Source organism: Mytilinidion resinicola (assembly GCF_010093595.1).
Source record: "Mytilinidion resinicola strain CBS 304.34 unplaced genomic scaffold BDZ99scaffold_15, whole genome shotgun sequence".
NCBI classification, from domain to species: Eukaryota; Fungi; Ascomycota; class Dothideomycetes; order Mytilinidiales; family Mytilinidiaceae; genus Mytilinidion; species Mytilinidion resinicola.
This window is the reverse complement of record NW_022985451.1, coordinates 1,141,007-1,166,424: the sequence shown is the minus strand read 5'-3', so window position 1 is coordinate 1,166,424 and position 25,418 is coordinate 1,141,007. Positions and strand designations below refer to the sequence as shown.

Genomic DNA, 25,418 nt, shown 5'->3' with positions numbered 1-25,418 from the left:
GAAGCACTAGCATCCAGATTCTTAATGCCGAAGAAGAAGAAAGACGGGGAGGGTAAGCCGAGGCGGCCGTAGAAAGACGCCCCATTTAAGTAGTAATACAATTCCCAATACTTGCTAGATGTCTAACTATACAAATCCTCCTCCCCCTCCGCCGCGTCACCGAACCCGCCTTCCGCAATATCAACACTCCCCTTCCCCTTACCTTTTCCTTTTCCCTTGCCTTTGCCCTTACCGTCCCCACTACCAGCAGAGCCGTTCGTGATGAGATGGTCAGTCCGAATGACATAATCATCATCACTCCCACTATCCCCCGCTGCCTGAGCGGGCCCATCAACCACAGCCGGCGGCGCCCCCATCTTCCCCTTCCCCTTCCCCTTAGCAGCCGCATTCGACACCTGCTGCCGAACCACCATCCCCGCCTCCTTCCCCTTCCCCTTCTCCTCCGCGCCCTCAAAGCTCCGCCGCACCTTATCATAATGTCCCAACTCATCCGCACTCACGCTCGGCACGAGCTCCCTTTCCGCCTCCAAGAAATCCTGCTCCGTGACCATGACAGCCATATCCTCTTCTTTAGCTAAGTGGTCGAAGAAATACGCTATCGAGATCGGCGGGTTAGACGCGTTGTGCGCTTTTACTTTTTCGTCCACGGCGCGCGCTTGCCGCGTGATAGCTTTGAGCATGGCGTCGGAGCAGAGGGCGTACATGTCCGCGCCCGTGTAGGTGAAGGGGAGGGCGGCGGCGATGCGGGGGAGGGAGAGGGTGGGGTGGAGTGTGAACCTGGATGCCGGGTCGTGAGTATACGGGTTCCAAAATAGATTGAGGGGAGGGAAGTATACGTACTTTCGCGTCAGAGCTTCGAGGATAGTTTGTTGCTTGTCATGTGTATCCGACACTCCTAGGTAGAGCATTTTATCAAACCGCCCAGGTCTTAATAGTGCTTGATCGAGGAGATCAGGGCGGTTGGTGGCTCCGATGACGAAAACACCTTCTCCGCCATCACTCATCCCGTCGAGTTCGGCGAGGAGTTGGGAGACGATACGGTCCATGACACCCCCACTGTCTCCTTGATTTCCTCTCTTGGGTGCAACGGAGTCCAGCTCGTCGAAGAACACAACGCAAGGTCTCGCATCCCTAGCTCTCTGAAATACACGCCGCACATTCGCTTCAGACTCGCCGATATACATATTCAACAGCTCAGGCCCCTTAACACTGAAGAAATTGAGCGAGAACTCGGTCGCGATGGCTTTCGCGAGGAGTGTTTTTCCAGTGCCCGGGGGACCGTAGAAGAGGATGCCGCTGCGCTTCTTCATGCCTTTGGCGAAAAGCTCTGGGCGCGCGAGAGGCAGTTGGATCGTTTCCATAACCGCGTCCTTGACGTGCGTGAGGCCACCGACGTCGGACCAACTGACGTTGGGGATCTTGGGGGCCCCGATGGCGTCGGCAAAGTTCTTGCGGGCGGCGTCAACGGCAGCATCCAGGTCAACTTTCGCGAGGCTAGTACTAGCAGGGCCTCCGGCTAGCTCGATGTCTTTGACAGTCACGGAGGAGGGGAGGGAGAGCGCCTTGGTGGCCGACTCGGCGAGGGATTCAAGGCGGGTTTGTTTCGCCACGAGAGCACGGTCGACCACGTCGACGAGGTCGCCAGCGACGAGGGCGGCGGTCTTGATGGCGACGCTGGAGAGCTCGACGTCGGGGGATAGACGGATGCCAGAGTTCTCAACTACGCCTCGAAGTATCCCCTCTCGCTCGCCTTCGTCGGGAGCGGACATCTCGAGTTCGTGAGTGAAGAGGCCGCGGATTCCTTCAGGGACTTTATCGATTTCTGTCGTGGTTGCTATCAGGACTCGAGAGTCTGCGAGTATCTCTTTGAGAGCTGTGGTCATCCGGTCGGCATTTAGGGCTTCGACATGCTTGACGAGGAGGGTTGTGTATTCTGCACCACAGGTGAGAGCGCGTTCTGCCCTCGCTTTGAGGAAAGCTTCTGTCTTGACATCACCTCCGCCTGCGCCGCCTTCGGTCAAGATGTCGAACGCATCAATGGAAAAGGTATGAAGTCCCAAGTCCTCGCCAGCGAGTGTGGCAACAGTGGCTTTCCCAATGCCTCGCTGGGTCGAAGTGATCAGAATAGCCAATGGGGGGAGTCCCAAATGTATGGCTCGTAGGCTCGTAGCTGCAGACATCAGCTCTCTTAGGCGACGTCGAAGTGAAGATACATAGGGCTTTGGAAGGTCATCTATTCCCATAGCTTGTGCGGAAGCCTGCGCAGAGGAAACAGGCGCTCGTTTTGCATTTAGATAATACTGCCAGGAGCTGTTGATGGTAGCAGGAACCTTGCCCTGCTCGCTTCCTGCTTGTACCATTTTGGTGCTTGCAGCATCCACTGATACTACTCCGCCCCAAATCTGCATCTCATCATTGTCCAAAGTCTCGGACTGGGCCGCAATGACATTGCCAACTTTGAACCATGCAACTGCCTTCGGATTCCATTCTTCGACAGCTGACGAGTCTTGCGAGCTTTTTTGTTTTGACTTGAATAGTAAATCTTCGGTTCCAGCATCGTCCTCGGTAGCAGACGCTTGGAACACGGCTTTACCCAATCGTTCGTCAATGGAGATCCCCACCAGGTCACCACTTTTTACTAATCTTCGCTTCTGCTCGAAGTACTCCTTTAGAGCAGCAAAAAGGCTAGATTGGAGCAACCGATCGGTAGACAAGGGAGTCGAAAGCTTCAATAACGTAACCTCCTTTGCCGAGGGAGGTAAAGAGGAACTGGTTAAACGTGGCTTCTGGATTGAACCTCGTGGCAAGTGGGATACCTGAAGGGGCGAAAGAGATGATATGCGTAGATGTGTGGGTTCTCCTAGGTTGGCCAAGAGAACAGGGGATACGTAGGCTTGTGATGCTGGAGCAGATGGAAGCATGCCAGAGAAACTTGACCTCCGATTCGTCAATCTATTGACAGGGTACCGATGAGACTTCTTAGACAAGCTCTCGGGCAAGCCAAATATTCTCGCCGCCCGCCATTCCGGAGGGTCCTCATGCTCTTCGCCAAAAGCGCCGAAGCCCCAGGCCCCAAGTCCGTGTTGTGGGGGCTCTGCAGCAGCTTCTAGTTTAACCCAGTCTCCAGAGAAGCACCCCACCTTTACTAGGGTATTGGTGTCAACGAAAACCCGTGCTTCTTCGTCATCCTCACTTCCTGGCTTTGGATGGAGTAGCTCATCTGATATAGGTTGTACCAGTCCCTGGGCTTTGAACACTTTTGATTTTGATGAGGTCGGCCCACGTGCTGTTGTTGCTGTAAAGCTAGAAAAGACTGATCCAGGTGTGGCAATGCCATTCGTATGGAATCCTCCTGGACGGGGTGTTGCAGAGGAAAATGAGGAAAGGACCCCGGAAGACTGAGGGGGTAGCATAGGGGCGCTCAGGGATATCATATCATCGTCATCGGATAGATCTCCACCATCTGTGCCTGATAGCTCGGAATCTAGGTTATCGGTTGTTGAATGTTCCTCATCCGGTGGGGTTGCTCCTTGTGACGAAGTTCTTTCCTCTGCCGCAGAATAGAATTGTTCATTTGACGTATCTTCATCATCTTCTCCAACTCCGCTCTGTATTTGAGAAGCTACAGGCGCAATCACTTTCGATAATTTAGAATGACCATGGGATCGGAGGACCACTATTTTCGTGTTTGGTAGAAGTAATCCCTGAGATACGGGCTCACATGCCGTGATTTTGGCTGGGGGCGGTGGAACATGTGTTATAGGATGGGACGGAAGCGGCAGTGGTAGTAGATCTCCAGTATGGACGACCGTAGGCTCCTTGAGGGCATCACGGACGGCATTTTTCCACATCTGCTCTTGTGTGGTAAGATCCACGCCTGCTTTTGCTTTTCCAGATACGCCATTGACCTCGAGAAACCGTTCCTTGGGGCCCTTGACGGTGCCGTTGGCGCGTCTAACCCCGAAGCCTCCCCCAAATTTTGCGTGCACCTCATCCAGCTTCCTCAGCGCATCTGTGTCCAGGCTAACGAAGACAGTATCGAGGCCAACCGGAAGCACATCTAGTATCCTGATCTCAATCGGAGTGTCTCTTCGTTGTTGCTTGTTGGGCGACAAAGTATGCAATGTGTGTATGAAGGACTGGAGGGCAAGCGATGTCGCGGGGAACTGGAGGGACGAATGGGGTCGAGTCGTGGTGGAATCTGCCTTCAACGCAGCTCGTACAGGCAGTATGGCCCATGATGCGCTTCGCGGCGAAGCTATGGAGCTTGGAAGCCAGGGGGTTATGGCTACATGATGGACGCGATCGGGTGCGGGAGCTTGCTCGTTCGCTGTGATCGCGCATTAGCAGACTGCTAGACAGGCGGAAACCCGCTTCGATACATACCAGACTGCTGCTTACTTTCTGGGAACAAATCCGTAAACAGATCCTCGGAGAGCACTCCAACTTCTCCCTTCATTCTCTCGTCCAGCAGCAGTCGGGCGGAGATGGCGGGCCGGTCTGCTCTCCTCCGCCTGCGCCTCTTGCGAGGATTGAGCGGCCTCTCTTGGATCTCCATGGTATTTGACGGACGCGTAAAGACCCAATTGCGGTCAGAGGACGAGGAGGCACAAGCTCAGCAGCGCATAGAAGTGATGTTCGGCTTCAAGCGCCAAGGATGTGAATATGCGCGAACCGAGGCTATTTCTTTGCAGCTGACTCTAGAAGCTTGGGCGGGAGGGTATAGAATTGGTGCATATGGTCGCATACGAGCGAGGCTCAAGTGATTTCTTTATGCATGCGATCTCGTTTGGGATGCTATGCTTTCCGATGGAAAAAGGAATAATGGGTGGAGGCTTGGCGGAAATAGCGGAAAGTCTTGGCAGAGCGGAATGGAGAAAGAACTGATGATATGCTCTGGAGATGGTCCAACGGCATGCCGTCCTTTCCATGCCTCATTCTTCCAATCACTCGCATATCCACCAACTTAAGCATATGTTCCACGTCCCCGATCCCCAGGTTGACCCGTCAGACCCAAAGCAGGGATGATCTCCCCGGCCGCAGCCTGACATCATTTGCACACAAGCGGCGGCACAACGAAGAAACTTGCATGATAGCGGCAGGTGTGGGCGAACGCTCTGCGCCACCACCATTGTTATCTATATCGCACTTTCCAACGCATTTGCTTGTGGTGCCCGGTCCCCAGTCGTTACTACAAATACAATAGACGCCCGTCGCGGCACGTTATATTATCGCGTCTCCCGAGATTTCCTTCTGTCATCGTCTTTCTCTACTATCCCGGGGGACATTCCACATGTACCTCGTATTCTCCACTGTCTTCTCCACAGCTTCACTGCGCTAGGGAATCTAGCAATGCCTAGCCTCTCAGCCGTTAAACAGAAAGTTGAGGACAAGGCTTCCACCAAGGCCGAAGCCGCCATTGGATTCGCCCACCAATCTGAGCGATTGGCACTGTACAGTCCATCCCAGGAAGACGAAAGCACAGGATCCACTCAGGCCATTGAAGCGAAGTTCATCACTCCAAACGATCCCGTAATCCAGACAGCTAATGGAGGACGGCTGCCTGCTGTACCTGTGGAGGAAGCAATCAAGCTCAACCGACTGAAAGATATTATCGAGGACCGAGACCCGTCAGAAACAGAGCCTGTTCATGATAGCGAAGGTCCAGGGAGAGAATCTATCCATGGGGCACGACCAAGCGAAGGAGACTCAAAGCAGAGCATAGAGCCAGAGGCCCCATTGAGACAGGCAGCTCCACCATCAAGAACGAATCCCTTGTTTCCTCCATTACCGCTATATGGCCCTCCTACGCTATTGCGTCGTATCCAATGCTTGGCTCTCAGAGTGTCGTCAGCTGTGCTATCTCTAAATTTCCTACTAGTCATAATACTAGGTGCCGCTTTCACTAGCATACCGTTAATGTGGAGCCATATATGGCTCAGGATTACATTCCGGAACCCTGATAAAAGGCGACCGTTTTATGAAGAGGAGGAGCGGCGAAAAAAAGCGCGGAAACTTGCTGAGAGAGCCTGGGAAAAGAAAAAGAAGAAATCGAAAAGGCACAGCCACGTGACCGAAAGCATCATCAGTGACAGCGCAGAGGATGCTGAGGAATTTGCCCCGTTGGAAGGAGGAAAGGACCCTATAGTGTGCGATGTTGGCTACTATGCCCGCCGTGTCGGCCTAGATTGCGAGATCTTCGACGTCCAAACAGAAGACGGCTTCATCATCGAACTATGGCACGTCTACAACCCCCGCGAGCAGCGCACTCACTCCGCCAAAGACCGCGAACACCACTCTCCAGACATCTTCCCCTCACACTCTCCAAATGACGCCGCCCCATCATCTCCATACAAGCCCGGGAATAAAAAATACCCGATCCTCCTCATCCATGGCCTCCTCCAATCTGCCGGCGCCTATTGCACAAACGACGACGACAGCCTCGCCTTTTTCCTCGCCAAATCCGGCTACGACGTCTGGCTTGGCAATAATCGTTGCGGATTCCACCCACGACACAACGTGCTCAAGTACAGCGATCCGCGCATGTGGGCCTGGAATATTCGGCAGATGGGATGTTTAGATCTCCCCGCTCTCATCTCACGCGTCTTGTCCGAAACCGCATTCGAGAAACTCGGCCTCGTCGCCCATAGCCAAGGAACAACGCAAACGCTCGTTGCCCTTGCTAAAGAGCAACGTCCGGATATCGGTGAGAAGATTAGCGTGTTTTGCGGATTGGCACCGGCAGCGTATGCAGGTCCGCTGATCGGGAAGATGTACTTCAAGTTCATGCGTGTAATATCACCGGGTATGTTTCGTATATTCTTTGGTATTCATGCGTTCATCCCGTTCATGATGACCATGCATTCGCTGTTACCAGGGAGTTTCTACGGCGCGATGGGTTACCGAGTGTTCGCCTTCTTGTTCAACTGGACCGACGAGCGCTGGGAGCGCGGTCTAAGAGACCGAATGTTCCAATTCGCGCCTGTCTACGTAAGCGCGGAGTCAATGCGATGGTGGCTAGGACGAGAATGCTTCGCGAGACAAAAGTGTATCCTAGCCACAAAAGAGGAGAAAACAACCGAAGACCGCGAGGACGAGGAAGAAGACCAAGTGCGGGAACAATCAAGCGATGAATCTTCGGATGACGAAGAAGGAAGGCCCTCAAGGCCCGGCCTCAAGGAGTCCACAACGGAGCAGCGAATAACTAAAGACCGCGTACTCCGCCGCCGAAACACAGACCGCTCGCGCTACGCGTGGTACGGGCCGCAAACTCCCCCCTTCGCGCTCTGGGTCTGTGGTGCAGACGATCTGGTAGATGGTCGCAGGCTTCTACGCCGATTTGATCGTAACCGCGAGCCGCATGTTGATCTTGTTCATTCTAAGATCATTGAAGGCTGTAAGTTCCCCTACCTACCCGGCCCCACCATCTCGATAAAGCTCACATATTTGATAGACGAACACCTCGATCCCCTCTGGAGTATGGACAGCATCGAGAAAGTCGGCAAAGAGGTCCGACAGGTCCTATGGCGCACCGCCCCTGAATCCGCCAGGAAAATCTGTCGAACGCCTAAGGGCTGCGAAGAAATCACCGACTTTTACATAAGACGTGGGAAAAGGGAGAGTGTTAAGCCGCAGTTAGATACCGTGGCGGGCGAGTGGAGTGAGAAAGGGAAGCAACAGGTTGGCGGAGGTGGTGGAGAGGGGGATCGCGATCTAGAGGCTGAGATCCAGCAGGAGGTTTGAGGTTTGAAATAACAATACTTACCAAGATTTTTCTTCTTTCTCTTTTGAATATGTGTCTTGGAAGTATAGTTCTAAACCTGAGATCCAAGAGGTACGGGGTTTGAAAGCAACAATACCCAGATTCTTTTCTCTTTGGATAGTGTGGCAGTCCAAGAAACGTCAAGATGCAGATTTTGTCTGTGTTCGACATTTTTCCACCGTTGATTTTGCCAAGCATTCCATACTTAAGTAATTTCTGTGTCTTGGTAGTTCGACACGCAGATAATGTCGCAGCGGCTTTCCCATGTGGGAGGTCAATCTCTTTCCTCTTGTCCTTTGCATCTTAGGTCCACATTTCAAGACTGCGTATATAGAGATTCTCCCTTCTGCGACTCGCACACAACATCAATGTTTCTTCTGAGAATGAGTGTATATATTCCCAATCATATTCATAACATTTACAACAAACACCCTCTCCCTCTCCCTCTTCCCTCCTAAACCTCAATTATAAAAACACCCCGGACACTCCTCATAGTATTCATCGAGACGATCAACCTCCCTCCTCACCTCGGGATACTTCAGCGATCTCGGCTCTGCGTGCGTCAACTCGTGCAGTATCTGCTCTGTCTTCGATCGATCGCGGCAGGTATGCAACTCCTGCCGCGCGCTCTGCCCGTCGCCTTCTTCGGGGAGGTAGTTGCCCGCAGAATCTCGCGGGGGTTTCACGCGCTCGATTGTGTCGTCGGCGGAGCAGAGGACGTGCTGGAGGGGTGTTAGCTGGGAGGAAGTGGGTGGGTGGGGGAAGGGGAAGGGGAGAAAGAAGATGGTGTAGGAAAATACAGTCTGTGTGCCAAGGGAGAAAGAGTATTTTATGTGTGAGAAAGGAGAAGAAATGAGGCAAAAGGATGATTGTGGAACGGGAGCTTACCTGTGCTACGTAAGACAGGCAGTGTCCCATGTGCTCACGCTTTTTGATGTTGGCTTGGAGGACGGAAGCGGGCTCGTGGAAGAACATGTTGCGCATGGCGTCGAGGCAGTGGAGGGCGTGGGTGTAGGAGGCTTCGTAGCTGTGCATTCAGTCGTATGTCAGCATTGCTGAAGATAGGATGGTCCACTGCTAAATTGAAGCTGGAGGAGATGAAGATAACAGAAGCACGGAGAGGTTATCGGTGTTCTGAGTCTTGCTGGGTAAGTGCATCAATCCAGAGTTTCTTTCATGGGTTCGGAGACTAGCACGCGCAGTCCTACAAATGCCTCCCAAGAAACTACCCCAATAGTCTAAGACAACACTTACGGAAGCGTATACGTCTCGTTGATCTGTACGGTGATCACCCCCTCGCGCGAATCTGCCGTCGGAGGCGGCATCAGCGCTTTCCACGCTTGATCCCCCACCGCTCCCGCATCTCCTAGATCCTTGCGGTCGTGGAAGAGCACGTTGTGCGTTATCGCCCCTCCGCATTGCCCGAAATGAATTTTCTGCAGCAGTGTCCAAATCTGCGCTTGGAAGATGATGACGGCGAACACGGCGACGGCGAAAACGACGGAGAAGGCGCGGCAGGCTGTGAAGATGGGTTTCCGCGGGGTAGGGGATGATTCGTAGTCATAGGGGTCGTCGAGGTGCTGGTATGGGGCCATTATGGACGATGCAGGCGGACTGTTTGCGGTGGGTTGATGTCTTCCTGGATGGCGCTGTGGTTGTCTTGGAGTATATGAGCCCATATCCTTGGTATTTGAGCTTGTCTTCGTGGTGGTTGAGGCTCGTGGTCTTTGTGGCGGATAAAGATAAAGAATGCCCGATTGGGGTGTCAATAGGAGAGGGCGAAGTTCGTGGTACTACTAAGCGAGGCGTGAGTTTGGCAGTTCTTTGTTTACTTATTTTCTTCTGATCTGCTTTTTGGTTACCTTATTTGTACGTCAATACGGGTGGGAGAAGTACGGCACGTGTAGCTATGCAGGAATACGCGCCATTTCTACGAGAAAGCTGTCGTATGCCAGTTCAGGTGTCTCGATTGAACTCCTTACAAGCGTAAAAACAAGGCCGCCCGCCTCTAGACTTCCCAGTCACTAGTTCCTCAATACCACCCTGAGACTCGAAGTCCCGTTCCGTCTTTTATTCCTTGCAAGACCTAGATTCTTCCCTTCCAAAATCATCCTCCCAAGAAGCGTGCTACCGGGTGAGCGTTATAAAGGACATCATCGCTCCCAGGGTTATATATATAGGCTTGAATCCAGTTATGTTAGAGAGTAATATGAAGAGTTATCAAAATAGGAGTAAATGCGGAAGCAAGGTTGGACACGGCAGCTTTTCCCATGGTATGATGGAATCGACGACGACCTTCTCTAATATGCGATGGAACGCCCATTTAAAGTCTATGCGGAGGTCTACAGGTATCTTCGGAAAGGATTCCCGAAACACTGCCGCCTCGGCGTCTAAACCTGCCGGAAAATCTAGACTGACTTATACTCGCACGGATGCTCGTCGTCCGGTGTATAAGGTTGCTAGGCTACTTCAGACCGTGTCCTGGTCCCGTACGATTCTCACGATGGTAAGGTTCTCGTATCCTTCGCGGATCTTCGCCTCCAGTCTTTTTGTGTGCGAATATTCTCACAAGGACATATCCGCGACTTCTCTATCTACGCCAAGTAACGATATCTTTCTCAATACATAAGTCTGTTATTCCAAAGCACTTTTACATAGACACGGGCTGTGCAAACCATCGCGATCTTCATTAGTACGAGAAGCCACCTCTCAAATCTCCCCCGTTTTGTCATCGTATATCTAGATGAACAAAGCCGCCTGAGTCGCTGAGAATGCCTCCTTGGGCTTCTTATTCTTCAAGTCCACATCCGTGGGCTGTAGTCCATCCTGCCTTTCCCAATATAAATGTCATCGTGGTTGGTATTTGCTCGACCGTATGCTTCTCGAACCTCCCCCGAAGTCTAGAAACGGATGTACGCAGAGCACAATGCTTAGACAAGCTCCGTCGTTTTGGCGGTGTTCAAGGACAAAGTCCCTCTCGAGCTGGTCGACCTTAACGGAGACTATTCTCATGTTGGTACAAGGCTCGGAGGCCTATACTTTTGTCTATTCACTTGCTAAACGGCCTTCTTGGGTCCCGGAAGCGCTCTCCTACTTGGCCTCCTCTAAAAGACGCCTGGCCTCCTCGACAAGTTGGCTGAATATGACGGTTCCCCCGAGGCGGCAAGAGAGAGGAGTGAGATAGGCAAGGCTGGAACTGGGGCTGCGCATCGACGAGCTGCTGTACAACACATCGCACGCCTGACAGTGTTCCCCATTGCGCGCGCTTGTTCCTGTAACACGTGCTAACTTAGTAGGTATAGAAAGAAAACTACGAGATCGTAGTACGTGCAATGCTGAGTAGCGTGGCTCTACACACGTTTAGAAGGCCCTTTCGTTCTGATACAATTTTGGACTTCTGATTACATTCTTTGCCTCCGCGTGACAGCTCGTGCGAATGGAGGGGCGCAGTCGAAGCCACATAGCGCTGAGGTCCTTCGTGCACATGGCTGACCAGGCTGAGCGCTAGGGCTATGCCGTTGGTGCAAAGTTACACAGTTTCCCGCGCACGAGCCGTATATCCGTGCACGATGGCGCAGCCTCGAGCATATGCCCAGCCCGTTACAACAGGTTGTTCCATGCAGCCATCAGGCGATCGATGGCTGCAGATGTCACGGCTGGCGCACTACCCCGCTGCTTATCTCAACGGAGACACCGCACATGTCCTCCAAACTCTCTTATGGAACCTGAAATAAAGAACCAAGGCGCGGTGATTGAAAAGTAACTTTGGGAAGAGGAAAAAGCTAGCACAATGGGAGTTACAGCGAGCCTACCCATGTACGCTGTTGAAGATGTGCCCGGGAAGGGTAAAGGCCTCATCGCGACTAAGGACATTCCCAAGGGCACGCGGATCATCTCCGAGAAACCCATTATCGCTTCGGGTCGACATGTCGCAGATATGGAGCAACTACAGATTCGCATTTGTCAGCAAGTTAGCTCTCTAAGCGAAGGCCAGCAACGAGAGTTCTTTTCTATGGACAATATCTATCCTTACACCAACTCTACAGAGAGGTGGCGCGGCATCTTTCGAACGAATGCCCTACGTATCGGACCGGTTTTAGATGAAGAGGGTATTTTTTTCAAAGCATGCCGGATCAATCACGCCTGTGACAATAATGCACAAAACTTTTGGAACGAGAATCTTAACCAGCTCACGATCCATGCTGTAAGAGATATCCGCAAAGGGGAGGAAATCACTATATCTTACCTGGGCAGTCGCAGAAACCGTCGGGCACGACAGGAAGAGCTTTGGGAGAATTTCAAGTTTACGTGTTCGTGTCGACTCTGCTCTTTACCGCCCGACCAGAGCAGGGACAGCGATTCAAAGTTGGATCGTATTCATGAATTAGATTGCATCATCGATCAAGGTGGCGTACCAGGGCTCGTTTCATCTGCCCGGCGGATGCTTAGCTACATCGATGAACAGGTCCGGCTCTGGAACGAACTAACTCCGAACGAAGTCAGCCTGGCTCGGGCATATCCCGACGCCTTTCAAATTGCTATCGCAAATGGAGACTTGGCGAGGGGGCGCATCTTCGCAGAGAGATTGGTGCCTCTGTATCTGACCACCATCGGTGACGACAGCCCTGAGGTGATTCAGTACAGCAAGCTAGTTCGAGACCCCGCGACACATGATTACTACGGCATGTCAATGAAGTGGAAGACGACACTGGATGAAGTTCCGCAGGGACTAGGACCAAAGGAGTTCGAAGACTGGCTTTGGAAGAGGAGGAAGGAAACTGCCCAAGGACAACTGGCAGGTCTTCGCGACCCTGAGACCTTCCCTAGCTTCGATGATCTCCCGGACGAGCGCGACTTTGAATCAAAATACTTTGAGTGTAGAGATATGGCCAATCGCCGACCGGTGCGTCACTGGTGCTTTCTGGCGGAGATTCGGGATTTTGACTTCTTCGTTCGCCTGCACATGACGGTCAAGGATGTCGATGGCGCAACTCTTCCACTGTTCTTTCATACCAATTGCAGAGGCGGTGAATTGGCCTAGTCACAGATTCAGAAGGGATATACGGTTGCGATTCTGTACGCTGTACGCCATGCCTTCATGTCCTGCGAACCCGGTATCCGCCACGAGAATCCCCAGATGATGAAGGTAAGGTATCCAGACTGTGACATGACTTGACTATAGTCTGCTAACTAAAAGCCTGCAGATCTTTCCTTTATCATTGGATAGGTTGCAGAACTTGAGTGAAAATGTCCAGAAGTTCTCCACGGAGCTTGACGGTGTCAGGATATGCCATGGATGCGGTAAGAAGGGGACTTCTCTAAAGCAGTGCGGCAAGTGCTCCTCTTTCTGGTATTGCAACAGGGTAAGGTATTCTTTCATTTAGCCCAACGCCCCATTGGCTTGAATACTGACAAGGTGTAAACAGGTTTGCCAAAAAGCCGATTGGATTGAAAAAGGGCATAAGGCCGAGTGCAAGGTGTTGAAAGACCCGGATTGGCGAGCAATGCTCCATCGAAAATGGGATGAGTTTAATGGCCATGTTCACTTTCCACTCCGCATCGGGGAGAGTTCCTGAGTGGGAACCGAGGCGCACTCAAAGGGACAGCTAAATTAATGGGAAGATTAATGGGAGTCTTCTGGACAGTGCATCATAATCTTTTGGGAAGGATTATACTACCACGCCAGACCGGCGCTGCGGGAGACGGTGCTAGGGCCTGAGCATCTAGACACGCTAACAAGTGTATACTGCCTCGCTCACCTCCTCGCAAGTCGGCATTGCTACAACGAGTACCTTACTCTGTACGAAAGAGCATGCGTAGCGTACCACACCGTCCTTGGGAAGGACCATTCAACCACCCGCGCGTGTTGCGATCATTATACTAAAGCCAAGATGCACGCATGGTTATCACGTGGGCTAGAGATGCTTGGCATTAGAAGCTCGAGATCCTCTGTTGAATAAAAGGACTGTGTATATATATACATACTACGCTGCTTGACACTATGCAGCTATCGCCATGCGCTTATTTACCTGTTTATACTCGCAGGCATCGCGAGAACAAGTGCGCAAATAAATAGTTTAGTAAGGTCAATTACAGCATAGGCAGAGTCATGCTAAAATCAGCCTAGTGTACCGGCCCCCGATCCAAGCTAGTAAAGCGTGTAGTTATTGTAGTATGTTGTTCTGACATCAGCATGATTAGAATACCGCTAGTCCGCTCCTAACCTCTTGTGATGCAGCTATAGATCTCTACTGTCGCTCAAGCAGCACAGATATGCAGATACTGTGCTCGAGATATAATGTTTACGTGTTCCTTTACAGCTTTGCAAGTTTCTGGTCCGAATGCATTATCTCTGTGGCATATCCGAGGCTGTCCGAGGTGATGCTATCGTGCACGTCGACAGTGAATTGTGGTATTGCCAGCCAAGTAGGAATTTTCCAAAGACAGCATGGAGTATAGACAAAGCTGAGGATATAAGGTCCCTATTCCGAGACTATTTGCGCTTCTTGGTTGGTGTTGACTTTATCACGATAGAAAGCATAAGCACCTCAGGCAGTCAGTGCCGAGCGGATATACGGAGCCTTTTGTGTGAAGAGACTTAAGTCTGGGGCCATGACCTTGGGCACACAAGTACAGCAGTGCTTCAGTCCGACTCTTGCTCACTTGATGCCCCCGCCTGGAGTGGCCTAGCTAGCTAGCGGCTGGTCGGTTAAGAGGTAGCCCAGTCTGCACGGTATTGAATTCTACAGCAGGTTTGGTAATATGGTAACATATGGGGGTTACCCCAAGCAATGGCAGACGAGTGTGCACAAATTGATGGCAAGACGTTGTCAGTCGGGACGCTAGCAGGAACAGTCCGTGCACAAGCTCCGATTTGGAAGCTGCATTTTGGATCACCTCCGATGCGCCTTCGAACATTCACCAACACCTCGTCCACCTGCACTACCCATCCCTCCAACCACTGCCCGCTCCATCCACACCTGTCTCGGACTTCACGCAGCCGACCGCGTAGACCTCAGCCAGCCCGTGCCCGACGCACGACACCATCCTGCTGCTTCCCCACACTCGCCTGCAGAACACGCCCGCCGCTGCACCTCATCCCAAGGCCTGCCATCGCCCCCAGCCAGCCGCTGAGCATCCAGAGAGCTCCTGATTCTAGTCACACACAGCAGCGCGGCGCTCCATCATGACGGCCGAGGTGCAGAGGGCGCCCGGGGACCTCGTCCAGCCCGCGGCGCAGCCCGCCTACAACTTCAGCTTCTCCGACTTCCTGCGGCGCGAGTACCGCTTCGGCCTCGACCCGAACCGGCCATCCTGCAAGGCCTACATGCAAGGCCACTGTCCGCTAGGCAACAACTGTCCCGACAAGCACCACGTCTCGTCATCCTACAACAAGTGCGTCCTCACCCCCTCCCGTGCCGTTCCCTCACATATCCCTGCCGCCAACCCATCGCTAACCCCATCCGATCTTCCAGTCTCGTATGCAAGCATTGGCTGCGCGGGCTGTGCAAGAAGGGCGACGCATGCGAGTTCCTGCACGAGTACAACCTGCGTCGGATGCCCGAGTGCTCGTACTACGCCCGGACCCTGACCTGCTCCAACGGCGACGACTGCCTCTATCTGCACATCGACCCCGACTCGAAGCGCCCGCCCTGCCCCCACTACGACCGCGGCTTCTGCCCGCTCGGCCCGCACTGCGCGAACAAGCATGTGAAGAAGGACAAGCTGTGCCCGTTCTACCTCGCGGGCTTCTGCCCAGAGGGCAAGGCGTGCAAGAACGGCGGACACCCGCGATATCCGCTGGACCTCAAGAAACCAGAAGTGCGAGTGGAGAAGTCCCGGGAGGAATTGGAGGCTGAGCGACTCGCACGGGAGATCGAGCGCGAGAAGGAGGAGGAGAGGGAGCGGGAGCGGGAGGATAGGAACCCGAATCAGGGCGGTGGACAGCAGGGACGGTTCCGGGGCGGCTGGCAGGACAATCGCAAGAAGCGTCGGGGCGGTGGTGGTGGGAGGAACCGCCGGCACTGAAACACGACCACCAGCCATTTCATCCAATGGATAATACCAGAGTCCTCAGCATCCTCTTGCCGATGTCGTATAGCTGGGGGCCCGCGTTATCTTCCTCTTGCAACTGCGTTAAGCGAGGCGTTCTGGGCAGGCATGCATGGCTGTGCCTCACGGGCGGGGACCCCAACAGGGCAAATGTACAGGACGGATAGGGCTGATGATCGCCCATCCTTTCACGGCGTCACAGCATCCATGCAAGCATGCGGAACCCCCGGCTAAGAGAACGAGAACGGCCTTTCATGCAGCACATCTCCATCCGCCGGGCGCTAGGTTAATCCTCCTCTCTCACCGCTGGAATCGGCGCTAGCGGTTGGCGGGCCGGCTGCTCCCTTTCTTACAAGTTGCAGGCATGCTTTAAGCGCCTCGCTCACCTATGTAGCTATAATGACTTATTTGACGGGATTGTTCGGGATCCAGTTCGGCACGGTTGATGTAGCGGGAATTAGACTAACTACCTGCAACCTCGGCGGGTTACTCCTGACGGTGGTGGTGTTGAGCGAGCACAATCGGAACGCGTGCTGTGAAATATCTGTGTACCCAAAACTTATGATACATTTCTAACAAAGCCGCCCCCTAAGTTAGTGTCACACGCCACGCCTCACGCTTCCCAATCATTTCCCTTCCTCTCATCCTCAACTCAACTCACCTTCCCCCTCCTCACTCCCCCCTCCCAAACCGCCCAAAACTACTCATATCCCTCCGAAAAAACTTCCCGATATTCTTCAAGTTCCCCTCCAAATTCCCCGCCGCCCCCTTCTCCGTCTCCTGCTGCCCGCCTTGCTGCGCCCCACCCGCCGTGCCGCCCATCGTCGCACTACTACTCCCCAACGCCGGACTCCCAAACCGATCCACTCCATCCCTCGCCGCACTCATCAACGCGCTCCCAAACGTCGCCGGATCAAACCTGCCCCCCGCCAAGCCCGGCGTGCCCATGACACTCGACGCATTCCCCAGACTGCCCATGCCCGTGCCGATATGCCCGGAGGGGATCAGCAGCGGGGTGAGCAGCGCGGACTGCGGCACGAGGTTCGCGTTGTTGGCGGGCGCGGCGCGGAACGCGGCGAAGAGGTCGACGAGGTGCGGCTGGTCGGCCTTGCGGATGCCTTTCAGGTCGAGGATTTTGCGGAAGTTTGCGTCGGAGCGGTCGGCGATGTGGATGAGGTAGGCTTGCACGAGGGCTTCGGGCGGCGAGGGCCGCACTTGGAGGGTTTTGAGGAGCGGGTCGGTTTTGGACATGGAGTGCGTGACGCGTTTGACGAAGCTGTGGGGGAGGCGGTGTTAGTGTGTGCTATCTGGATGAGGGGAGGGGGGAGGGGGAGGGGGAGGGACGTACCTGGCTGGGGGCGGTGTGCCGGGCTCTTCGTTGATGACGGGGATTTCGGTGAAGCCTTTCTTCAGGACGTACGAGTCTAGCAGCATTTGCTCTGCGCCGACCTCGGAGATCGGCCTGCTCTGCACGATGTTGGCGATGTAGGTGTTCGCCATTAGGTCGACCAGGTTGTCGCAAAACGCACGCGCGTATTGCTGCTTGTGCAGTAAAGCGAGGATTTCCCCGGACTTGGCCTTCACGTGTCGCAACAGCTCCGCGACATACGTGCTCTGATCGCCTACGCTCTCGAGCTTGCTCCATGGCGTGTTGCGCATTTCTCTCCAGCTCGACTCGCAGTCGATCTCGACTTTACGGACGAGAGTTCGAACGGCTGCGCTTGCTATACCCATGAAGGCATCGGCCTGGCTTTGGAGGTCGACTTTAGATCTTAGATCTTCGTCGATACGGGCTTTGATCTTCTCCTCAAGCTGGTTGGACGTGAGATAGCAATAGTCGGCCGTGTTCAATATGAGAACAATGTCTTCTAGAGAGGGCTCCTGCGGACCTGGCCGCTCGCTGAGGAAGTGATACAGCACCTGCTGACCATACTGATCTAGGTACTTCGCAAACGTTGTAGATAGCTCGAGCAGTCTAGTTCCGGTAGAGAGCTTCGCGCATTGAGCAAGCGTGAGGCGATAGAAGTGGAAGAGTTCCGTAGATGAAGCAATGACTGCCTGAGACGAGAATTCCTCTTCAGCGTTACGGAGAGGTTGTTGTCGATACTTGGGTATTAGTGTTCCAAGTTGTCTATGATGGTCAGTTGTGGGTACGTAATGTGCAAATACAAAGACCCTACTTGTCTTGAGACTCAACCCAGAGGCTCATATAAGGCTCAAAAGCCTCAGATATGGCTTGACCAAACGCGTGTGGCCGATCGTCTTTCGAAGCCATGGTGTCTATCGAAGATCGAGACTGTCTGATTTAGCATTTGAACATCAGCTAAAATCAAGCCTTCCCTACCTCGTTCGAGAATTTCCTCTCCAGATTGTGTTCGAAATCTAGAGTCTCTTGCAAACACGAGAGCAGTAAATTCACATCCAACGTCTGGCCATCGGTCCGTCGCGTTGACCGCTGGAGTATAGCCTTAAAATCGTCTCTCGTGCCCTCACAGAAAGCATTCGCAAGCATCTCATTAACCTTCCAATACGGCGGAAATATCGACGCATGCTCGACATCGTACGTCTTCAGCATCCGGTTGAACCACGAATACCTCCTGGAAATATTGTCCAGCGAGCCAGCCTAAAAACCAATTAGTCGTCAAATTGCCATCGTTGGGAGCTCTATGTGATCAAGACGAAGAAAGGAATCGGGGCTGAAAGAATTGAAATTGAAAGCCCATACTTCATCATTCCCGCGAAACACCTGCCGATACTCCCTCAGCTGCGTATTGCAATACCAGTTCACCAACCTCACCCTCGCATGCTCCCCCAGCGCATCCATAACCAAACACGCCTCGCCTAGCATCGCCTTGCGGGCGCCCACCTCCCCCTTCGCGAATATAACCTCAAAATCCTCGCAAATCTGCTCCAGCAACTCCCGCTGCAGCTCCGCCACATTCCGACTCAGCGCCGCAATCTGATCAATGCTCCTATAGCTCTTAAAATGCGCGACGAGCTGGATGACGGCCTGCAGCAGCTGCGCGCACTCGCGGTACTGCCGGGTCTTGCTCAGGCCGCGCAGCTGCTCGTACGCCGTCGTGAGCATCTGCAGGCGCTTCAGCGCCGTCATCGACAGCGTGAGGTTGCGCTTCGTGTGGTCCAGCCGCTTGATGTCCGCCGTCATCTCCGTGATGGCCTGCTCGGTTTGGATAGCCCTGGCGCGCACATTCTCGATCTTGCGGAAGAGGTCCGCGAGCTCGGCCTTCGCGGCTTGGATGCGCTGCACGCTCGAGGCGTCCGAGGCCGTCTGCGAGGCCACGAAGGCCGCGATGTCCTCGTCTAGGTCATCTTGGTAGTTGCGGAGCGTTGCCGAGGTGGCGCGCACGGCGGGGAGGGTCGAGGGGTGCGAGAAGAGGGCGTTGAGGTGGTCGATCGGGTCGTAGTCCACTGGGTTTGGCCGGTCAGTTACAGAAGGGGGCTGTTTGTTTGGAAGAGGGCACCTGGGGTATACCGGAGTCCAGAGCAGCTGAAGGCATTAAGTCAGTTTACGCCTGCATTGAGACGCACGCGGTTCGCGGGAACCTGGTTGATGTGAGAAGGAATCAGAAATAAAGTGAGAGGTACGACGCTGCAAAGTTGAGCTAGGAGAGATATAATTGGCATCCGGGTCTGTTTCAGTCGTCGTCGCCTTTCAATGCCAGATGTCAGATCGACGGTCGTTGGCGAGCCTGGTCCGAGCGCAGAACGCCATGTCACGACGACATTTGACAGTTCCCTAGGAATCAGTATAACTAATTCTGGATGTTTCAAAGAATGCGAACTGCGTGTGGTTCTGTTGACACAATGAGAAATCAAATAAACTGCTCCACGAGATTTCAGCTGCAGTGTCATGAGGCCTCAGGGGTATTCTCCCGGTATTCCACACGTCACTTGAAGGGCCGCCTTGAAGGATACTGATTTACATTATACTCTTTCAAGATCGCGTTCTGAGAAATTGTATTTTCCATCCCCCACGAGCCGCCTCCAATAACCCAAATGAACCTTTTCCGTCCTGCATGCACTACTTTAGTCAAAAGCTGACTGTGCTGCATCAAGGAAACTGATACGCTCATTGACCGATGTGCTCATCAGCCGAAACGCTCATTGATGCAAGCCAATATACCCATTGTATGCCAGACTCCGCGCTGTGTCGCTCGAATCTCCAGTGCCAGTCCAATAAAACAGTCCAGCCAGCCCATTTTGCTTGGCATAATTCGCCTTCATCTTCACCGTCTGAGGGTTGTCATACGTGATGAACCCTCCGTCTCCCCCGACGCAATATGCAGCGCCTACTTGTTCATCGACCAGCTCTTGTGTCCCGGGGCGAGGGAGGTCTTTGTATTCGAAAGTGCCTTCTTCTCCTGCTGTGCCTGAGAAGGGATGTCCAACACCATGGGTGTTTAGAAACGAGCGTCCATAAGCAGGAACCCCCAGGAGAAGCTTGTTGGGCGAAACGCCTTGCTTGAGGATATAAGCTACAGCTGAATGGCAGGATATCGATGCGTCATCGTTATGCGGCACCTGAGGAGTGTAAAGCTGGGCATGGTGTCCGCATGCTTTTACCCAAGGGCCCGAGAAGTCGTAAGACATCAGATTGATCAGGTCTAGATATTGCGCTGCATTTGCGAGATTGATGTTCCTAAGTGCCCACTCGCCAGCCGGAAGGGCTGAAGAGAGCGTAAAGCGCGGGGCGGGCAGGAAAGCACGCAAGGTCGCGAGAAGCTGGACATAGTCGTTGCCTTGTTGGGGGTCCGCTGGATGTTCCCAGTCGACTGGACGAGTGAGCAAAGAGAGGTTGCTGGCGGTAGCATTACTCACTGTCGATGCCATCAAGGTTGTACTGGATGCACAGGTCTCGCGCCGTCTGTGCGAATCGTTCTCGCGAGGCTGGAGTGCGAGCCGCCTCTGCAAATGTTTCGCTACCTTTGCCGCCCCCGCCGACTGACAAGATGACCCTCAAGACAGTGTACTTCTTTTTCAGCGCAGCGAAAGCATTGAGACAGCCCTTGACACCATCCACATCGATCTGGGAGTCTGCCCATTCGTCACTAAGCTGTAAATTATTAGCAGGATAATCCCGGAAGACCACAATGAAACATACATAAATAGTGCCGTCGGTCTTCACCCTAGTGATGCTGTTAGCGTAACGGTCCTGACATGAGCTAGGAGCCGCAACTAACCATGCAAAGGCATAGAAAACGTGGGAGATGACATCGAGATTGAGAGAAGACGGCGGTTGGTTCTTATAAATGCGCCAATTTGGATAGTAGACGCCGTTGAAGTACATATTGACGGGTGGGGGGCATGAAGGTGAGAGTGAGGTTGGCGGGCGCTGACGGCTGAGAAACTGCTGAGTGGATTCGAACAACCAATTGGGTCGCTGTGGGCCAAACACGCCAGCCATGGGGTTAGCTGCGGGCTTAGGTGCAGCTCGAGTCTGGGCAGACAAGGAGAGACTGGGATGGCCCGAGTCTCAACACATGGTGAAGGAGATAAGTGTATATAAAGGTAGGTGAGCGCTGCTGTGACCACGCACTATAGAAGGTTAGTACCGCAAGATGATAAAGACAATTCCAGGCCTATGTCGCACATGGTGGCCGTTGGGGCGCGCAGTTTACTCCGATTGGCACGCGCGAGAGCAGGAAATATTGGAGAGTGAGGAGGAACTGCGAGGCGGGCTGGAGTCTGAATATAGGTCCATGAGAGCACTCTGCTCGGGGAGGGCCCAGACTTGGCTCGCAGGTTAGTGGTGGTCGACCCCCAGCGGCTGACGATCACCGCAAAGCATCTACGTCTCCAGCGACGGAAGCGTCAGCGATTGGCCGAGACGCACACCATCCCGAGGCCACGATGACTGCTGCGACTGGGAGCCGGCGCGGCTTGTGCCAATTGATGGACAGCTGGGAGCAGCGGCAGCGGTGGGCGTTGGGGGGGGAAGGGGGGATGTGGGCGTCCTAGCAGGTCTGGCGGCTGTTGGTGCGCGTCTGGGGGATCTGCGCTTGCGGCTATCTGGCTGGACGTTTCCAGCGGGGCACGGCGGGCTGCAGCGAGTCAGAGGCGGCGAGTGATGAGGTTGAAGACATGCAGCCCGTCCGGCATCGTGGCGGCGCAGATTTGGGCCATCGCGGTGGCAGCGGACCCCACGGCATATGCACCCTTCCGCTCTGCGGCACAGCGGGGGCGAATGGGATGTGTCCCTCTACTGCCGCAGCGAGGGGGCCGGCCATGGCGTGCATCAACCATCGAACATGGGGGCGAACCTGCTCAGGGCCGTGGCGAATTGCGATGCGAGGCGAGGCGGTGCTGGGCCGGCGACGCATGAGCGCTGAGCTGGCCGATTTCCACCCTCGTATACAGACTTTGAGGACGCAAAGAGGTTCGACAAATGGTCTGACGGTTCAGAATGAGGCAGCCAGTGTCCGGCAGTATGGCATCGCAGCTGGACCCGCCTCGGAGTCGCGAGAGCGGCGCCAGCGTGCATTAGATCGCGTGCCAAATGCCAGTCAGGGCCGAAGAGGACGAGAGGGTGGAGCGGAGACACACCTGCCGCTGCATGGACCCCTCAGATCACCGTTGGCTAACTGGCTTTAATCAGTTCTCCCGAGAGGCGACATTGTGACGTTGCAGAGTGGAGCTGAGTGATGCAGTGTCATCAAGTGTGAGATGCAGAGTTGCTGGGTGGCTTTACGGATCAGGCCATAGTGTCCATGTCATATCAAGATGCATTCTTTATCGCGTGGTGTGTGGATCGGAGCATAACACCCAAGCTGACCTGAACAAAAAGTGGCACTTCACAAATCTCTGCTTCTATTTTAAACCCTCGCTTATTTGGTGTGCACTTGCCGAGCACCGCTTGAGGTCCTCTGATACGTTGTCAAAGAATAGAAAACTGCAGTTTTGAAAAGCCGGATAGCTCCCTAGGCCACCTCAGACGGTATTAGAATGGTCTGCCGCTTTTCGTTCAAATGAGCCACGGAGCCTAGCAGTCCCACGAATGTGAAGTCCCATTTCAAACATTTCCGTTTATTTACAGGTGTACACTTTTGTATACACTAGCCTAGCACTGTTTGAGGCACTTTGGTATATTATAAATTATCGTGGAGTAGTATTTTTATAGTTCGCTGGGCCACCTCAAGCGGCATTAGAATAGACTACCACTTCATGTTCCTCGGAGCCACAAAGCCATTATAGTTCCAAAACTTCCCATTCTCAGACACACTTGCGAGTGTACACTAGTCTGATACTGTTTGAGGTCCTCCGGCATATCATCAAAGCTCGTGAAGCAGTAGTTTTGGTCAGTCTAAAAGCTCTCTAAGCCACCTCAGACGATATCAGAGTAGACTACCACTTTACGTTCCCCAGTCCGTGAATGCGTGCGAAGTGCCATTATCTCGAAAAAGTTCCATCATTCTCAGGTCTACACTTGCTTGTGTACACTGGCCTAGCACCGCTCGAGGTCCTCCAGCGAGCTATCAGGCTAGCCAAAACCATCACTTCACGAAATTTTATGATATGCCGGGCCACCTCAGACGATATCATCACGGACTACCACTTCACGCTGAGCGGAGCCTGACAGATCACGCTAAGCCTCTTTTGGCGGTAAAGCTATGACCATGCGTTCGTCGCGCCTGCCCCACAACACCTCTCGCTTGCCTCAAAACACTCTGCCTCCAACCTCGTCAGCAAAACAACCACAACTTCGCGCATCAGCTACTGCGCTTGATCCTCACTAACCCACAAAGACTGACATTACTGGAACGCGTCCAACGAGACCACGTAGCCTGCACCACACGTACTAATCATGCTTTCCAGGCTTCACGTCACCCCGCCCTGGCCATGGCCGCTGTCGCTCTCTCGCTCGCGGATGTTCTCGATGATGCGGCAGAGAACGTGCCACAGACTGACGCTGCGTGGGACGAACTTCTCTATCTTCTTGAAGTTGTCGCAGAAGATGAGAGAGAGCGGAAGGGCGCCGCGGCGCAGGCGAGCACGGACGCAACTGACCCTGATACTCACACTTTGAATATGTTCCTAAAAGTACGAGAAGTGGCGTCAAGAGAAGTATTGTTGGAAATTATCGTTGGAGAGGTCAAGAGGCGGGCGGAACGGTTAGAAGAGTTGGAAGAGCAGGAAGATGTGGCACGTCCGTTGACAAAAGAAGGACCTGAAGGGTGGGAAGAGGAGCTCGGAGAGCGGGAGGAGCAAGAAACGGTGCCATTTGAATCAACAGAAGCGGTCGAAGCAACACTTGAACGGAAAGAGGGGCGGGCGCGTGCATGGCTGGCGAAAATGGAAGAACTTATCGGGCAGAGGAACCACGACTTGCACGCCGAGCTGAGAAAAACCGAGCTGGAAGCGGTCCGCAATGTTGCTCCGCGTACGAAAGCCGAGGAAGTCGCGCGGGACCGGGTGGTGGACATACTCACGACGGAGAGAGACCGTGTCAAACAGCGACGGGACGAGGCAAAAGCTGAAGAACGCATATTGACAGACCTGCGCGTACTCAAGAACCACGTGGCGCACACGCAAGCAGACATAGCCACCTGGGTAGGAGCGGTTGAGAAGTTCCGGGAAATGCAACAACAGCAGTTTGAGCAGTCAAAGGACTTAATGAAGACGATGGCGCATTCGCAGAAGTGGATCGACTGGCACCAGACGCTTCGGAGCTTGAGCGACGACGAGACGGACACCGTGACCGACGCTCTCGCGCAATATCTCGACCACGGGTTCGCAGGTAAGGTCATCAAAGACAACCACGCGAAGGCTTGTCGCATCGCCTCCCGAGAGTACACCGGCCACTATGGCACCCAAGCGGCAGTACGATACGTGTTTTGGGCGGACGCTTCGGTGAATAGAGCAGGCGCGGCTGGTGCTGCCGTCGCGTACAAGCACAACATGGCCTCAACCGGAACGCCATGGGTCACAAAGACTATGACCTGTGAGCGGGGAACCACGTCGACGCACGCCGAAGTCTGGGCCATTATCGACGCATTAGAGACCGCAAAGAGGCGAATTTCCGACAATGCGAACAGCTCGACCGAAAGCGTGGCAGGGAAAGTGGTGGTTATTTACTCGGATTGCACGACGGCGCTCGACCTTATCAAGACGTGGCCACTTGGACCCATCGTCCCAATATGGCCCATGATCAAGAACATTGCAGCCTCCACGTACGCGATTGAACAGTTTGGGTACAAGATCGAACTATGCTGGGTCCCGAGTCATAAGGGCCTTTTTGGCAACGAATTGGCGGATTTGGCGGCAAATGAGGCGAGAGAGGAGGCGTGGAGGGCACAGAGGGTGATTGGCCCCCACCCTTGACGTGGGAGCGAGATGGGGTGGTTGTAAGGGGCAGAGGGTCGAAATGGGGAAATAGATTGTAATTGTATATAATTGTATAAATGTAACAATATGAGTACCAGGCGTGGCCGTAACTTCAAGAACTTCGTAATGTTTTGCATGACTGCAGTGCCTCGGCGTAGCTATAAAAAGTTGAAATAATGACATAAGCGGTAATTATATAAATGTTAACTTGAATACCATACGTGGCCTTAAGTTAAAGAACTTCGCGACAATGTGCCGAAAT

At 53.7% G+C, this 25,418-nt stretch overlaps 10 protein-coding genes across 10 annotated transcripts; 6 read left to right on the top strand and 4 right to left on the bottom strand.

Moving 5' to 3' along the window:
- Positions 1–45: 45 nt before the first annotated feature.
- On the bottom strand, positions 46–4,558 carry BDZ99DRAFT_422436 (peroxisomal biogenesis factor 6; the record flags this gene model as incomplete). Its single annotated transcript, XM_033716986.1, has 3 exons — positions 46–777; positions 841–4,318; positions 4,387–4,558. 3 exons carry the CDS (start codon positions 4,556–4,558, stop codon positions 123–125), a joined length of 4,305 nt encoding a protein of 1,434 aa, XP_033574015.1. The 3' UTR covers positions 46–122.
- Positions 4,559–5,262: 704 nt separating this feature from the next.
- BDZ99DRAFT_422433 (alpha/beta-hydrolase) lies at positions 5,263–8,187 on the top strand. Its single transcript, XM_033716985.1, has 2 exons — positions 5,263–7,396; positions 7,454–8,187. Exons 1-2 carry the CDS (start codon positions 5,353–5,355, stop codon positions 7,741–7,743), a joined length of 2,334 nt encoding a protein of 777 aa, XP_033574014.1. The 5' UTR covers positions 5,263–5,352; the 3' UTR covers positions 7,744–8,187.
- Positions 8,188–8,206: 19 nt separating this feature from the next.
- BDZ99DRAFT_573718 (uncharacterized protein) lies at positions 8,207–9,426 on the bottom strand. Its single transcript, XM_033728317.1, has 3 exons — positions 9,017–9,426; positions 8,651–8,789; positions 8,207–8,484 (listed from the first exon to the last, which is right to left on the bottom strand). The coding sequence occupies exons 1-3, from the start codon at positions 9,355–9,357 to the stop codon at positions 8,224–8,226; spliced, it is 741 nt and encodes a 246-aa protein (XP_033574013.1). The 5' UTR covers positions 9,358–9,426; the 3' UTR covers positions 8,207–8,223.
- Positions 9,427–10,250: 824 nt separating this feature from the next.
- BDZ99DRAFT_465780 (uncharacterized protein) lies at positions 10,251–11,133 on the top strand. Its single transcript, XM_033720631.1, has one exon. The coding sequence runs from the start codon at positions 10,534–10,536 to the stop codon at positions 10,756–10,758; it is 225 nt and encodes a 74-aa protein (XP_033574012.1). The 5' UTR covers positions 10,251–10,533; the 3' UTR covers positions 10,759–11,133.
- Positions 11,134–11,489: 356 nt separating this feature from the next.
- Positions 11,490–13,733, top strand: BDZ99DRAFT_573717 (SET domain-containing protein). Its single transcript, XM_033728316.1, has 4 exons — positions 11,490–12,740; positions 12,804–12,908; positions 12,967–13,125; positions 13,189–13,733. The coding sequence occupies exons 1-4, from the start codon at positions 11,553–11,555 to the stop codon at positions 13,336–13,338; spliced, it is 1,602 nt and encodes a 533-aa protein (XP_033574011.1). The 5' UTR covers positions 11,490–11,552; the 3' UTR covers positions 13,339–13,733.
- A 198-nt stretch (positions 13,734–13,931) lies between these two features.
- Positions 13,932–14,264, top strand: BDZ99DRAFT_465779 (uncharacterized protein). Its single transcript, XM_033720630.1, has one exon. The coding sequence runs from the start codon at positions 14,036–14,038 to the stop codon at positions 14,219–14,221; it is 186 nt and encodes a 61-aa protein (XP_033574010.1). The 5' UTR covers positions 13,932–14,035; the 3' UTR covers positions 14,222–14,264.
- A 684-nt stretch (positions 14,265–14,948) lies between these two features.
- Positions 14,949–15,790, top strand: BDZ99DRAFT_490103 (uncharacterized protein; the record flags this gene model as incomplete). Its single annotated transcript, XM_033723033.1, has 2 exons — positions 14,949–15,157; positions 15,238–15,790. 2 exons carry the CDS (start codon positions 14,949–14,951, stop codon positions 15,788–15,790), a joined length of 762 nt encoding a protein of 253 aa, XP_033574009.1.
- A 530-nt stretch (positions 15,791–16,320) lies between these two features.
- On the bottom strand, positions 16,321–19,414 carry BDZ99DRAFT_448762 (uncharacterized protein). The gene is made up of 6 exons (XM_033718079.1): positions 19,308–19,414; positions 18,540–19,243; positions 18,159–18,437; positions 17,995–18,110; positions 17,163–17,945; positions 16,321–17,090 (listed from the first exon to the last, which is right to left on the bottom strand). Exons 1-6 carry the CDS (start codon positions 19,330–19,332, stop codon positions 16,487–16,489), a joined length of 2,511 nt encoding a protein of 836 aa, XP_033574008.1. The 5' UTR covers positions 19,333–19,414; the 3' UTR covers positions 16,321–16,486.
- Positions 19,415–19,764: 350 nt separating this feature from the next.
- On the bottom strand, positions 19,765–21,481 carry BDZ99DRAFT_465776 (chitinase 1 precursor). The gene is made up of 4 exons (XM_033720629.1): positions 21,016–21,481; positions 20,937–20,961; positions 20,654–20,888; positions 19,765–20,607 (listed from the first exon to the last, which is right to left on the bottom strand). The coding sequence occupies exons 1-4, from the start codon at positions 21,237–21,239 to the stop codon at positions 19,937–19,939; spliced, it is 1,155 nt and encodes a 384-aa protein (XP_033574007.1). The 5' UTR covers positions 21,240–21,481; the 3' UTR covers positions 19,765–19,936.
- Positions 21,482–23,671: 2,190 nt separating this feature from the next.
- BDZ99DRAFT_573713 (uncharacterized protein) lies at positions 23,672–25,254 on the top strand (the record flags this gene model as incomplete). Its single annotated transcript, XM_033728315.1, has 1 exon — positions 23,672–25,254. One exon carries the CDS (start codon positions 23,672–23,674, stop codon positions 25,151–25,153), a length of 1,482 nt encoding a protein of 493 aa, XP_033574006.1. The 3' UTR covers positions 25,154–25,254.
- Between the last annotated feature and the right edge of the window lie 164 nt (positions 25,255–25,418).